This window comes from Mustela lutreola, chromosome 3 (genome assembly GCF_030435805.1).
Source record: "Mustela lutreola isolate mMusLut2 chromosome 3, mMusLut2.pri, whole genome shotgun sequence".
In the NCBI taxonomy this organism is placed as follows: domain Eukaryota; kingdom Metazoa; phylum Chordata; class Mammalia; order Carnivora; family Mustelidae; genus Mustela; species Mustela lutreola.
The window spans coordinates 202,432,637-202,447,100 of NC_081292.1; the positions used below are offsets into that span (position 1 = coordinate 202,432,637).

Here is a 14,464-nt window from a genome sequence, read left to right on the forward strand (position 1 = left end):
CCCACTCCTCAGAAAATAATATTCTTTTGAAAATATTACTGCTCATTGGCAATGCACTTGATCTCCCAAGAGCCCTGATAGAGATGTACAGTAAGATTAATGTTTTCGTGCCTGCAAACACGACATCCATTCTGTAGCCCACGGGTCAAGGTAAGACATTTCATAAGGCTATAGCTGCCATAGACAGTGATTTCTCTGATGGATCTGGGCAAAATAAATGGAAAACCTTCAGGAAAGGATTCACCATTCTAGATCCCAATAAGAATATTTGTAATTCATGGGGACGCCTGGGTGGCTCAGTGGGTTAAGCGGCTGCCCTCGGCTCAGGTCATGATCCCAGCGTCCTGGGATCGAGTCCCACGTCGGGCTCCTTGCTCGGCAGGGAGCCTGCTTCTCCCTCTGCCTCTGCCTGCCATTCTGTCTGCCCGTGCTCGCTCTCTCCCCCCCCCTCTCTCTCTGACAAATAAATAAATAAAATCTTTTTTAAAAACTAAAAAATAAATTAAAAAAAAGAAGATTCGTCATTCATGGGACGAAGTCAAAATGGCGACATTCACAGAGTTCGGAAGAAGAAGTCGATTCCAACTCTCATAGATGACTTTGAGGAGTTCAAGATGTCGATGGAGGAAATTACTGCAGATGTGGTGGACATAGCATGAGAACCGGAGTTAGAATTGGAGCCTGAAGATGGGACTGAGTTGCTGCAACCTCATGGCACAGCTTGAGAGGTGGGTAAAATGTTCTCAAATGGCGTTGCATGCTAGAGAGAAATCATTCCGGAAAGGAAGAGTCAGTCGATGTGATAAACTTCTCTTCTCTTCTCTTAAGAAACTGCCAGGGCCACCCCAACCTTCAGCAACCACCACCCCGATCAGTGAGCAGCCACCAACATCAAAGCAAGACCTTCCACCGGCAAAAAGAGGTTGGCTCACTGATGGTTAGCTTTCTTTTTTTCTTTTAGTAATAAAGCATTTTTAAAGCATTTTTAAATTAAGGTATGTACCTTTTTTTTTTTTAGACACAGTGATCTTGCACACTTACTATACTGTAGTATAGTGCAACCATAACTTTTATATGCACTGGAAAACCAAACAATTCGTTTGATTCTCTTTTTTGTGGTATTCACTTAATTGGGGAGGTCTGGAACCTAACCCACAATATCTTTGAGGTATGCCTATAAATATTTCATAAATGGGGAGCTCTTAAATGGGAGAAAATGAGCTGTGTTTTTTATGTACATGGGGATAAAGTTAGAAAATATTCACAGATAGATGGCTGTGAGAATCTATCCTTGCTTACTCCGTCTTTCCCATTTTAGAAAATGTATCATTTACGTGTTGGGCTTGGTGTGCTCGGCACAGGAAATACAAGGTTGAGCACTGTCTAAGGAGTTTATAGTATAACGACTCGGCTGTAATCTCATTAACAGTTTCATATTTCGAATCGTGAAGTGCTTGAACTTCAAACTCTGGGAGTTTTAAGGAGAGATGACGTAGTAAAAACGTCTCAAAACTCAAGTCCTAGGCCGAATTTTCTTCTCATTTTCTAACCTTTGCCGAGGCAATCTCACCCATTTACATGCTAACGATTCCCATATTTACATCCCCCCCCCCCCCCCCCCCGATCTCCCCTCTGGGCTCCAGGACTGTGTATCCAACAAGGTACTCTCCACCCCGTGAAGATCTTAAAGGCCCTTCAAGCGCACGTCCAGAGTGGACCTCGTGATCTTCTTCCCTCCACGCCAGTGTTGGATATCTCAGCCGATGGCCCTGTCGTCCACTCCGCGGCCTAATCCCGACACCCAGGGATTGTTCTCGAAATTCTCTTCCGCCCAGCTTGGCCTTTCACAGCATTCAGTCCGTCGCATTCAGACCTTCTAAATATCGCTCAGGTCCTCCCACGCTCTGCATCTGTGTTACCGTTCTTATCCCGTTTAGCATCTCCCTGCCTGGGTCACTGCAGTAGACACCGAACTGGTCTTCTACAACCCTCCTTCCTAGCTAATCGCTCCTCCTTACTGGAACCAGAACAGTATTTTAAAACTGCAAGTCTGATCACGCTGCTTGGATACGACAACCCTTCAGTCAGCATTGCTCGCAGCAGACAGATCATAATCTGACGACCTCGGCGGCCCCACGTCTCAGAGCAGACTCCCCTGCTCTTCCCGGCACAATAATCCATCTTCCGTGGCTCCGGTGTGCCATACTGCTTTCGGCCACAGAGTCTAGCGCAGCTGTTCACCTTGTTTGAAACTCTCGCCCTCTGTCTCCCTACGTTGCCTCGGTAACCCCTCCTCACCTAGCAAGATGTAAGGTCACTTCTTCACAGAAGCCTTTCCTGACTCTTGAGACGGAATCAAAGCCCCCTCTTCTACCTCTCACAGCACCCAATTTCTCTTCATGGATATTCTCATCATTTGTATTTATACATTTTGTTGTATAATGATTTGATTTATCTCTGTCTTGCCCACTAATATATTAATTTCATGAAGGCAGGACCTATTATTCCTAACATTTTATCCTCAAAGCAGTGCCTGGCCCATAGTGGGCTCTCAGTAAAATTTTGTTCCCTGGGGGAGTCTGAGTGGTTCATTCAATGAAGCGTTTGACTCTTGATTTCAGCTCAGGTCATGCATGATCTCAGGGTCTTGAGATCAAGCCCCGCATTGGGCTCTGTGCTCAGCCCAGCAGGGAGTCTCCATGAGATTCCCTCTCCCTCTGCCTCTCCCCCCACCCAAACTTCACACTCTTTTTCTCTCTCATGTAAATAAATAAATATTTTTTAAAAGTTTGCTGCCTGAATGAAGAAAGGAATGAACAAATGTGGGTCATTGTGACTTGCCAGGGTCAATACACAAGACAGACCACAGCCGGGTATTCTAATTTCTAGTCCAGATTACTAGCCTTGTCACAAAGACCTTGTCCTGGGTTGTTCTGAATTATTGCAACCAAAGCAACTTCATAACTCAAATCCCATTTCTCTACCCTACCATTTACTTTGGATGGCATTTATACAGCAAGAATGGGTTTGCAACTGTTCTTTTTTTCCAAGAAACACATGCTCTCGTTTTGCTGTACTTTGAAGGGTTTTGTTTTTTTTTTTTTTTTTATGATAAACCATGCTGCTATTTAAAACCTGTAATGCTTTTTGAGATTCTCAGAAGAACTATAAGGTGTAGGTCACAAAGAACAATTTTATCTCTTGCAATAGAATTTCCTGTTCAAAAATGATGTTAATTTAAAAAGCTGGTATCTCCAAAGGAGCCTTCTATTAGGTGGGTAATCATCATCATATTGCCAGCTGCCGTGTATACCCTTCCCTTAAGAGTGAAAAAGTAAAAAGCCACTTTGCTGTGTAGAAGTGCCTTGTGTGTTTCATAAAAAAACACATAAAATGTTCAGAGGTTAGAGGAGTGGCCACTGTATTTATAAGACATATAAGTTCACTGTCACCCCTGAAGAAGCTTGAAGACGTGAATCTCAAGGGTCTTTGGTGCCAGGCATGAGAATGGAATCATTATTTTCCGATTGCTCCTGCTCACGTCATTGACTCCCACGTGCAGCTGGTCCGCTGGCTATAAGTAGCCGTGAATTGCTCTGCAGATTGTAAACAGGGTAGCCAACCAGGGCCAGCCAAAACCCAACTCCGGGTAAGTTTCTTCAGCCTTTCCTGCGCGTTTCATTTCCATTTCACGCGCTGGGGTGGGAAACAAGCTGTGGTTATGCCCGTGTGCTACGGTCTGTCCCAGACTTGTGTGTACAGTTTTTTCTCGGTTTAGGGTATATTTTTTCTTTTCTTTCTTCTCTTCCTCCTCCTCCTTCTTCATTGTTCAAGACTACTATCTTAACACTTCAGTAATTCAAGGTTTTTTCTTTTTGCTTTTTAAGAATTGCGCTTTCTCTGGAGACAAAAAAGTGCATTTTTTTTTCCAAAGATGAAAAGGCATACTCGGACTTTCTAGGTTGTATCATAACTGCTTTGCTTATCACTGCATAATATTCTCATCATCATGGACGCCTTTGAGGTAATCAATTGAATTGGGGGGGCTCTTCATCTGCAAATCAACACAGAAAAAAAAGAGGGCTGCAAAATTCAGGGAAGCAAATATACTATTTCTTCCTTCTTGTCTCTCTTCAAAAATAGTTTCTCTTTCTCTTCTCCACTTTTGCCTCCCTCTCTCCTCCCCTCCCTTCTTTTACCTTCTTCTCCCTCCTCCTCCTTTTCCGTTTCTTTCTCTTTCTGTCTTCTCTCTCTAACCACTGACATCTCCCTGGTCCTTCCTTCTTCTCAGCTGCATTCCATCATGCCCAAAGCCTTCCTGCTGCTGTGCGTTGCCCTGGTGCTACTTGGGCTTGTGCATGGAGCCACGTTGAGAAACAGAGAGAAATGGAAGTCACTCAACAACCCCAGAAACCGAGATCTGGTAAGAGCATGCACTGGGACCTGCTGGGCTACAGGGTGAAACTGGCAGGTCTTTGGACGTATGGGTGCTGCAGTCTGCTGGGGCGCAGTGGAGAGGGGGCTGCCACGTGCCAAGACGAGTCCTTAACAGGACTGGTCAAGGGCTTTGCTAGCCTAGTGGCTGGTACCCTATTGTTCCTTTGGCCAATTTACATCTGTTTCTGTAAGGAGAAACAAATTTATATTTAGAGATGATTTTATACTCATACAGCACATTACATTTGTAAATGATCTCACATACGCATTGACCTTATAGCCTGGATTTCTCATAGGTATACAAAATCAAGAACATAGCAGGGAACTGATTTTTGCACAGTTCAGATTGAACTGATGATAAAACAGAGTCTCACATGACCAACACATGCAAAGCTCAACTGGAAAAACTGAAAATTGATCTGCATTCTTATCGATTTACCAGGCATTATTTTCTTTCTTTTTTTGAAGATTTATTTTTAGGTAATCTCTACATCCACTGTGGGGCTTGAACCCACAACCCCAAGACCAAGAGTTGCACTTTCCACTAACTGAGCCAGCCAGGAACCCCCCTTCCCCAAATTATTTTCAATAAAAGTTATCTAGGAAAATGAATTACAAACACTAGCAAAAATTCTCTTTTAAAAATATGCCAAATATGGGCACCTGGATGGCTCAGTGGGTTAAAGCCTCTGCCTTCGGCTCTGGTCAGGATCTCAGAGTCCTGGGATGGAGCCCCCTGTCGGGCTCTCTGCTCAGCAGGGAGCCTGCTTCCCCCTCTCCTGTCTGCTGCTCTGCCTACTTGTGATCTCTCTCTCTCTGTCAAATAAATAAATAAAATCTTTTAAAAAAAATGCCAAATACAATAAACATGCTAACCTTACTATTTCAAAATACAGTTTCCATAAGGAAATGGATGTGAAATATGACAGTGTAAGGTTAAAACAACCAAGTAGCCCGTTGCAACCTTCTATGTATGCATTTCCTAAAGGAAAGCTGGAAAATGCACATCTTACAGTTCACGTCTTACAGTTCTAGCATAGAAAACAATGCCTGGGATCTCACCTTTAGTCAGAGAGGAGGCATGGAGCGCTGATCACTGTGAAATTTGGTTTAATCCCTGACTTAAGTGTTTCAGAGGTGGTTTACAATAAACCCTCTAACTATGATAGTGTTAAAAAAAATGATATTCCTCTTTCAATCTATACCAAGAATGTTGAATTATCTTGTTTAGCGTTGAAATATCAGAAAGAAGGCAGGTAAAGGACAGTGGAGGGTGATGTAGGAAAGAATGTCAGGGTTTGAAGCCGACAGCCAAGAATTCTTGATATGTTTTTGGTGCAAAAAGGTGATTTTGTTAAAGCAGGGGGACAGGACCCATGGGCAGAAAGAGCTGCATGGGGGTCATGAGGAGTGGCCCATTATATACTTTCAAGGTGGAGGGGGTAGGGACAGCATCAGTCTCTAAGAAACTTTGTAAGCAGGGTTTCCAGGATCTTGAGAGGGCTAGCTATTATTGGGAAAAGGTCATTTATTACTGTCCAATACAACCTGAGTCATGAGACCCTTCAGATGTGTATGGGTGGGTCATATACCTGGGGGATGATTGCCAAGAGGTATCCTGGGGGGTAGAGATAAAGGAAGTTTCCAAAGGAATTCCCATATGTTAAAGTAAACTTACAGAATTATGGGTGTTGGGCTAAGATTGCCTTTTGCCCTTAGCAGAATATCAACATCGAGGCAGTTGAGTCCCTAGAGGAATGTCCCTCTGCCTCTTTCAAGGACTTGTCAATAGGCTGTAAGTAGTAAGGAAATTTAATAATTTTTCTTCTGCCTTTGATTTCCACATCAGAGGGGAAAGAGGAGAAGTAGCCAAAGTCTATTTCTATTTCCGGGTTTCCACCTCCTGTCTCCTAGATTAGCCCTCAAGTCCATTCACAGAGGGGAAAAATATCTGTCTCTGAGTATTTTTGATGTTTCGTTTACATATGGCACTGAACACTTTCTTTCTCTCTTCAGTTTTTCAGAACCCTTCAGGCATATTTTAAGGGAAGAGGTCTTGATCTTGGGAGGTTTCCAAACACTTTCTCCATGAATGGGAATCCTAGACCTCTCCCTTTCCAATCAGAACTTCTTGCTTCTGCATTTGCAGATTATGAAGAGCAGAAAAACTCCTTTCCTAATTATGTCAAAGGCTGAGTGTTTCCGCTGAACACAAGTAAGTTACCCCTTTATCCCTAGAATCTGTCCAATTATACAACTCAGTCAAAAAGAGGAAAGTATTTATTTAGAAAATGATTTTTATTTTCTCAAAGAAATATGTTCTCAGTTCTGATGATAATCATCATTATTAATATTTGGATTTGGTTCATGTATTTCATGGTCTGGTTTTAAAAATGAGTAATAGTTCAGGTGCCTGGGTGACTTGGTTAGATGTCTCTTGATCTCAGCTCAGGTCTTGATCTCAGGGTCATGAGTTTAAGCCTCATGTTGGGACTTAAGAAAAAGAGGGGCGCCTGGGTGGCTCAGGGGCCTGAGCTTCTGCCTTCGACTTGGGTCATAATCCTAGGGTCCTGGGATCAAGCCCCGCATTGGGCTCTGTGCTTGGCAGGGAGCCTACTTCCCCCTCTCTCTCTGCCTGCCTCTCTGCCTACTTGTGATCTCTGTCTGTCAAATAAATAAAATCTTTTTAAAAATGTAAAAAAATACAAAAAAATTTTTTAAAAAAGAAAGAAATGACAGCTTATGATTTTTTAAGCACAGTTTTCTGGGAAGAGCTATATTGAAAGAATTATCACTTTTTTTTTCTTTAAAGGAATCTCTATGCTTGACATAGGACTTGAACTCACATCCCTGATGTTAAGAGTTACCTGCTCTACCAAATGAGCCAGACAGGCTTCCCTTGAATTATCACTCTAAATATAGTGGAATACTATACACTTTTACCTAACCTTTTCTCAAACCAGATCATATAGCTAAGTTATGTGGGAAATCACATATAAAGTAAAATGTCAAACAATGCAGTTGGATTTAATAGAAAAGTTTTAAAAAATGGTTCTTCTTAGAAAAAAGTAATAAACATGTATTTGAAATTGTACTTCCTCACCCAGGGTTGGGGGAGTAAAATACTAGTAAAGATGGCATTTTCCTCATAGAAAAAAAACCCAGAAATTTATTTATGGTTAAGATTTGAGTTTTGATGTTCATATTACCTTAGCATTCCTATCAAATAAATATTTACCATTTACAATAACCCAGGTATGGTGCATTCTAAGTAAATACATTGTGATTCGAGTCTATTAGCTTTTCGTTTGACTGAATAAAAAAGGGAATTAAATCATAATTAAAATCTACTCCCAGGGGCTCCTGGGTGGCTCAGTCAGTTAAGCCTCTGCCTTCAGCTCAGGTCATGATCCCAGGGTCCTGGGTTCGAGCCCCGCATCAGGCTCCTTGCTCAACTTCTCTCCCCCTCCCTCTGCTGCTCCCCCTGCTTGTGCTCTCTTGCTCTCTTTCTTGAATAAATAAATAAATAAATCTTTAAAAAATTAAAAAATAAATAAAATCTACTCCCATTCTTCCACAAGGTAGAGATGAAATTGTGGGGAAGCATACCATGTTGTACTTTATTGTGCATGTGAAAGGGTTTTGATTATTATTTCCTTTTTAAATGTGATGCTTTTTTAAAATAATGATTGCTATTCTAACAGGAAAATGCAATTTTTCATGTGGCATATGCACTCGACAGCTCCCACAATGAGAAATTAATCAGAATAAACAGGAGGATGTTAATGAAGGGTTCCCTTGGTTATTATCTCCACTGAGGCCCTAGGCTATTAGACACTAAAACAGAACAGTTGTTAATACCGCAGTGCCTGCTTCAGCATGAGACAGAATTGCGCACGAGTTGGTTGGAAGCCTTGGTTTCTTCATTTATAAATTGCAGAAACTGATCTCTAACTCAAAGAAAGTGTCAGAGAAAGTATCAAATAAATAACATCATGTGAGCACAGAATGGGGTAATGTTTAAGGGCAGGAAACAGAGAAAGCACCCAGTTGGTAGCATCGTAATGTAATAGGAATTGTTGAATTTTGCGAGAGAAGCTAAGCTTCTATTTGGAGAATAGTTCATAATTACATGTGCTCCCGTCCTAACATCTCCAATTAGGAAAGAAATACAGGGGCGCCTGGCTGGCTCTGTAGGTTGAGCAGTTGACTCTTGGCTTTGGCTCAGATCTCAGGGGCATGGGATCAAGCCCCAGGCTGGGCTCTGTACTCAGCAAAGAGTCTCTTTATGTCTCCCTCTGACCCTCCCACTGCACTCTGTCTCTCTCTCTCTCAAATAAATAAATATTAAAAAAAGAGAAAGAAAGAAAAAGGAAAAGAAAGAAAAGCAAGAGGGTCATTGTATTGCTTGCATAATCTTCACTTTCTATTTCGTGATAACAGTTTCTTGTTCTTTCAGGTGTCTGGCAATTTAAAAACTACAGATGAAGCTTCTCATTAGAAAAATTCATCATGGTCATGGCTAAACCGTTTCCCCCCTCCACTCATTTGTCAATTAATAGTGATTTTATTCTACATTTCCAGATTTACATATAAATAGATTGACCTTTGGGACATATGTGACTTATGTGCATATTTTTGGAGTCTTTTTTTCTGTTCTGTGAACTACAAGCTCCGATGTAGAGCTCTTATTTGAAAGAGTTAGAAGAACACCGCAGGCAGAAGAGATGGGGATCTTCTAAATTACATTTCTTTTAAGCTTCTCTTTAAAACATGTATGCAAATTACCTTTTATCAATAAATTATCTGAAAGAGACTCTGCTCATTTTTACTATAGTTCATTCTATGTAATGGAGATTTGGACTTAAAATCTTTTTCCTGAAAAGAAGATGCATTCCCACTTTCAGCATAATGGAGATTTGGGCTTAAAATCTGTCTTTTTCCTGAAAAGAAGATGCATCCCCACTTTCAGCCTACGTTATTGAGAGACCTCCCAGTTTGATACCAAGGAAGAAGAAGTGATAAATATCCACAGGTCAGCGGAAATGGAGAGGAAAAACACTTGGGATTCTAAGAGTTGCTAGGGTCTCCAGGAGATACTACCCACCACCATATTCAGAGCAGGACACTGTGCTACACGAATATCCTAGCCACACTCCGGCTCTAGTTTTTCTCCACACACATCCTTAAGAAGGGAGAGTAGAAATGGGTGGAATCCCCTTCCTTTACAACCAATCTTCTCTCCCTACCCATGCAGGCTGAATCACTCTGCTTCTCATACTTTCATTTGGGATAGCTACTTTTCTTGTATGATTATGTAGAGCTGCATCATTTTCTCTGTGATTCCTACAAAAAGAGCATTGTACTACATGGCAAACATTGGCGTCCTAGTAACATTAGTCTGTATATTCCACAACAGTCTTCTGGAGCTTTTTCGTGGCTCATTGATACTCAATATCAATAATAAAATATTTATGCAAAAATAGATTTCTGCATCTGGTTTAATTTGTCCTGTTTTTAAGATTTTATTTCTTCACTGAGGGAGAGAGAGAGAGAGAGAAAGAGTGCACACCAGGAGGAGGGCAAACCAGAAGGAGAGGGAAAAGTTAACTCCCTCTGACCAGGAGCCCAGTGCAGGGCATGATCCCAGGACCCCAGGATATGACCTGAGGTAAAGGCAGACTCTTAATCGACTGAGCCACCCAGGCGCCCCTAATTTGTTCTGTTTTAAGTAGCCGTATATGTGCCTGTTTTCCCTGGACTGTTGTGATGTCTTTGTGAGCAGAGATCATACCCAAGCCATTTTTATTTCTCTAGGACCTGGCACAGTGCGGTGCACATAGCAATAGATTTGTCTTGAGGGACGCCTGAATGGCTCCATCGGTTAAGCGGCTGCCTTCAGCTCAGGTCATGATTCTAGTGTCCTGGGATCGACTCTTGACCAGAGTTTCTGGATGGTGGTACTGTTGGCTGTTGGGGAAGGACAAGTCTCCACTTGTATGACCGTTTAGCACACCCGGTCCTCAGACACTGTATATCAGTCATTTCCCCCACACCTGCCCTATTATTCTGAAAACCCAAACTTCCCTACACCCATTGCTAGAATTCCACTGCAGAAGTGATTTTCTTCTGAGCTGAGAGCCATTGCTAGGAAAACAGCAGAAGTGTCACGTTTCCTCCAACGAAAATTAATGTTTTGCACGTGATCCAGGTTCCCAAGGAGCTCATGGTGATTCTTTACATAGGTCTCTGACAGCCTCTCAACCATGACTCTGTTCCTCTTTGAGGAGTACTCCATTCTCTGGACATGTCCAGTTGTCCCTCATCCCAGATCTAGGGGAGTCAAGAACCAGGGCGTGAAGTTCTGCTCTACGTGTAAGTCACACACTATCCTTCTACAGTTTCACAGATGCTGTCAGACATGTAAGCCTCTTGGGCTGAGCAAGAGACTTTATTACTCATGGCGCTGCAGACAGCATGATTTTATATCCATGTTGGCTCTCCTTATCCCCGAAGTATCACAGAAGCCACACAGAGGCATGTTTTTGTATATTGCACTTGTGCCACAGCTGAGGAACTCCAAACTTTGAAAATCCCATTCTTACAAGGGGCTACTAGTAACATGTCCAAACTTTGCCCCAAGAGAAACATTATATTTACGGTACTGGTAACATAGCAAATCTGTCCTCTGCCCCAGAGAAAGATAATTTGTCTGTCTTTCAAGGTTGATTACTCTACAGACATCTTTGACAATATAGCCCAGATTGAACATTGTCGCAAGCTTTTGCAGAATAGTGAGAGAATCATGGACAAATTGTCTCTCCAAAAGGGTCACACCCCATTCTGTTTCCTCCCCTTGACGAGGAGAAAGGATGCAGTCACCTTCTCCCTGTATACTCTTAATTCTATTGTCCTGGCACAAATTCCATGTTCTTTCTACAGACATTTCATTTGATTCCCAAAAGCAGTCAGAATGTCTGAAAGGTTTCTTCTGACTATTTTCATTACTTCTGGGACAATTTCACTTCATCTCAAGGTAATGAAGATGCCTCTGACTCACCAGGGGAGAAATCACTTACCAGGAAATGGAGAAAAGAAAAACAGAAAGATTACAATTTTATAAGATGTGTTGCTAGAGTCTGAGTTGTAACTCTCACGTCCACAAGTTGTTCCATGTTTAAAACCAAATTCAACTTGAGAATAAATTCTTATTGGCCTTATTCAGTGAACCATGAATTGAACATCATCTAAAAAATAGGAGCTCCAAAGAGCTGTACACAGTGAAAGACTTTTTTAGCTAGAAGAAGGTGAGGCAAGGAAGTTACCAGCAACGAGTGGAATGTTTGTGGCAAGATCACCTCCCCTTAGGGATAGCAGAGGTCTATCATGCAGTGAGGTCACCTTGCTAGTGCTGACCAGGTAATTACAGATGGACTGGCTTAAGATTCCACTCCTGAGAAGGGTTCAAACTATAACTAAGTTAGGTATTAAGTCTTGGTTTTGTGATGTGGGTTTAGCACCAGTGATTCAATTTTGGATCTGTTGTCTCTTTGTCAACAGCATAAAAGCTATTTTTCCACCCCTGCTCCCTGTTCTCTATTCTCTCCAATGTGAATCTACAGACTCACAATTGTTATTCCATGTTCCAGGGAACTAACAATGAGACAGGTTGGTCTAAGCCATCTGGGTCTTAGTAGAGAGTTCTTATGAGGTGAACATCTTTCCTGCCCTCCAATCCCTTCTTTTCCCCCAGGAGAATTAGAAACAGATCCTTGACTTCCTCTTGGATGCAGTTCCCTGACTGCCTGAAGGAATTTAGGAGAGAATTTCCCCGTAAATGATTTCTGTTGAGAAACTTATCCAACCTACCCTACAAGCCTCCATATTTTACACCCAGGCAGAGTCCTGAGGATTCTTCATCATGAGAAAGGGGGTGACATCTAGCTGTGAAGTATTTTTCTCTCAACTGGAAATCTTGGGGTCGTGGTTCTCATCCTGCCATCCTACTGTTTCTTATCCTCATCCAGATTGTAACAAAGAGGTACTAATGGGTAAGTGACAGGCTCCTTGTAACTTGTCTTTAAACTTAGGCTTATGTCAAGATGCATTCCCCATACCTCAATGCTCTTGCCCATTTCCAACACACTTTCAGTTCCGTCCAATTTAATTCGCAAGTGAGTTTTGAGCACAGATTACTAGAGTTCACAAAGATGCATCGGGTAGTACTGTTCTCAAGATGCTGACAGTGTCTCTAGCAGAGAAATCGTTAGGATACAAGGTAAAATACAGATCACAGGAGAGTTCAGCAGGTGAAGAACAGTTCCATGGAGGGAAGGCCATGTGCCATATTAATTCCGCACAGGGGATTTGGAGTCACATAGACCCGGGATCGCATCCTGGCTCTGCTACTTATTAGACGTAAGACTTTGGCTTTGAGAATAGCAGCATCTCAAGGATTACTTTTTTAAGGATTACTTTGGGCCGTGCGTCTAATAGTCTGCATAAACCAGCGCCCGTTCTGGAGTCAACGAGCAAGAGCGGATGGTAAGGACAGCAAGCGTTTGATTCCTTCTAAAAGTTTGTTAAGAAAAGAAGAAAACTTGGGTCGGACTGATCGGTGGGACAAGGAGTCCTGATAAACTTGCGTACGGACTGGGCGGGAAGGACCCCCGAGGGAGGGGAGGGTTTGAGGATCCAGGAAGACGGAGCCGAGGGTGCCGCTGGTGGAGGACGGAGATCCAGAGCTCAGAGCCCGAGGGGACTTTCGCCTTCTGTGGCAGGAGACACAGGAAAGTGAAACAGGCACGTGGCAGTGCAGATGGTAACAGTAGGAAAATAATCGCTACAGCAAAGTTCAAATTAATGTAAGGAACAAGCATTCAGAATTAGAAGTAGGAATCCTAGTGAAGAATTAAGGGAAACGATCTAGATTAAGGAAAATTTCTTTAAGCTCTTTTTTTCTCCTTTCCTTTCCCTTTTTGTTTGTTTGTTTGTTGTTGTTATTGTTGATTTGTTTTTTGTTTTTTAAAAACTCCCCAATCATCTTAAATAAGAGGCCTAAGCCCGCGCAAGGTCCCGGGCACGGGGCTCCGCCCGGAAGCCCCCGCTCCCGCCGCCCGGAAGGAAGCCGGCCCAGATGCTTCCGCGGAACCAGAGCGCAGCGGCTGCAGCGCCGGCCGGGCCCGTTTCGCCGGAGAACTCCGGGTCACCGCTCTCGGCGCCCCGGCGCGGAGAAAGTCCTGCTCTTCCGGTTCTCTGGCCCGGTGTTTGGTGTTGTGTATCCGCACCCCGGAGTCATGTCGGGTTTCAGCCCGGAGCTCATCGACTACCTGGAAGGGAAGATCTCCTTCGAGGAGTTCGAGAGGCGGAGAGAAGAGCGGAAAACCCGCGAGAAGAAAGTGAGGCGCCGCCAGGCCAGGGTTCTTCTCACTGTCGTGTCGCCGGGGTACACCTCGATGTGGGGGGGCCCGTGCCTCGTTCGCCTGGATGGGGCGGCCGGGTCGTCCGCCGCTTCTTACCCAGACCCTGATCCTCGCCTCTCGTCCTTGTGCTGCGCTCCCTTAAAGATTTCCGCCGCCAAAGTCTTGTCTTTGTGGTAGCCTGGTCTGTGGTAACCGTGGTAACTGGTCTCTCCTCCGTTCCCGGCCCCTCCTCCCTCAGCCCCTCACATTCTGACTCTAGCCCCTGCTTTGCCGCCAGGTGTTTCCGGTGTGTTGGGGGGAGCACCTCACCGCCTTCTGGGGGCTGCGGTCCTTCAGCCGACGCCCGGTTTCTGAGGCGTCTCGCACGGCTGTGAGGTCATCTTCCGTAAAACGCGTTTTCTGGTCTGGTACCCAAATTTTCACTCACATAATTTTTCATACTTTAGAACATCTGAACTTCCCTTATCTTCTCACTTAGAGGAAATCCGAAGGGAGATCAAAATGATCGCACCCTTTGGAATTGACGGGTGGGTTCTCTCCCAATTCATGCAGCTAATAGTGACCCCATCTCTTTTCATTTAAAAAGCTGGGATACAGTGGGTAGA

General features: G+C 43.4%; 2 protein-coding genes across 3 annotated transcripts in view; both read left to right on the forward strand.

Moving 5' to 3' along the window:
• The first annotated feature begins 4,207 nt into the window (after positions 1–4,207).
• Positions 4,208–6,633, forward strand: C3H2orf66 (chromosome 3 C2orf66 homolog). The gene is made up of 2 exons (XM_059169003.1): positions 4,208–4,423; positions 6,454–6,633. The coding sequence occupies exons 1-2, from the start codon at positions 4,304–4,306 to the stop codon at positions 6,631–6,633; spliced, it is 300 nt and encodes a 99-aa protein (XP_059024986.1). The 5' UTR covers positions 4,208–4,303.
• Positions 6,634–13,620: 6,987 nt separating this feature from the next.
• The window catches only part of GTF3C3 (general transcription factor IIIC subunit 3), a 38,358-nt gene continuing 37,514 nt past the window's right edge, over positions 13,621–14,464 (forward strand). Inside the window, exon 1 of one of the 2 annotated variants that reach the window (XM_059168525.1) lies at positions 13,621–13,835. In XM_059168525.1, coding sequence (XP_059024508.1) covers positions 13,734–13,835 — 102 coding nt within the window. In that variant the 5' untranslated portion in view covers positions 13,621–13,733. The remainder of the gene's footprint in view (positions 13,836–14,464) is intronic. The other variant, XM_059168524.1, reaches the window with a different exon arrangement.

Coding starts and splice junctions, on each gene's coding strand:
- C3H2orf66 (XM_059169003.1), top strand. CDS start 4,304: ATGCCCAAAGCCTTCCTGCTGCTGTGCGTTGCCCTGGTGCTACTTGGG. Junction 4,424..6,453: donor ACCCCAGAAACCGAGATCTG/GTAAGAGCATGC, acceptor TTCTCTCTTCAG/TTTTTCAGAACCCTTCAGGC.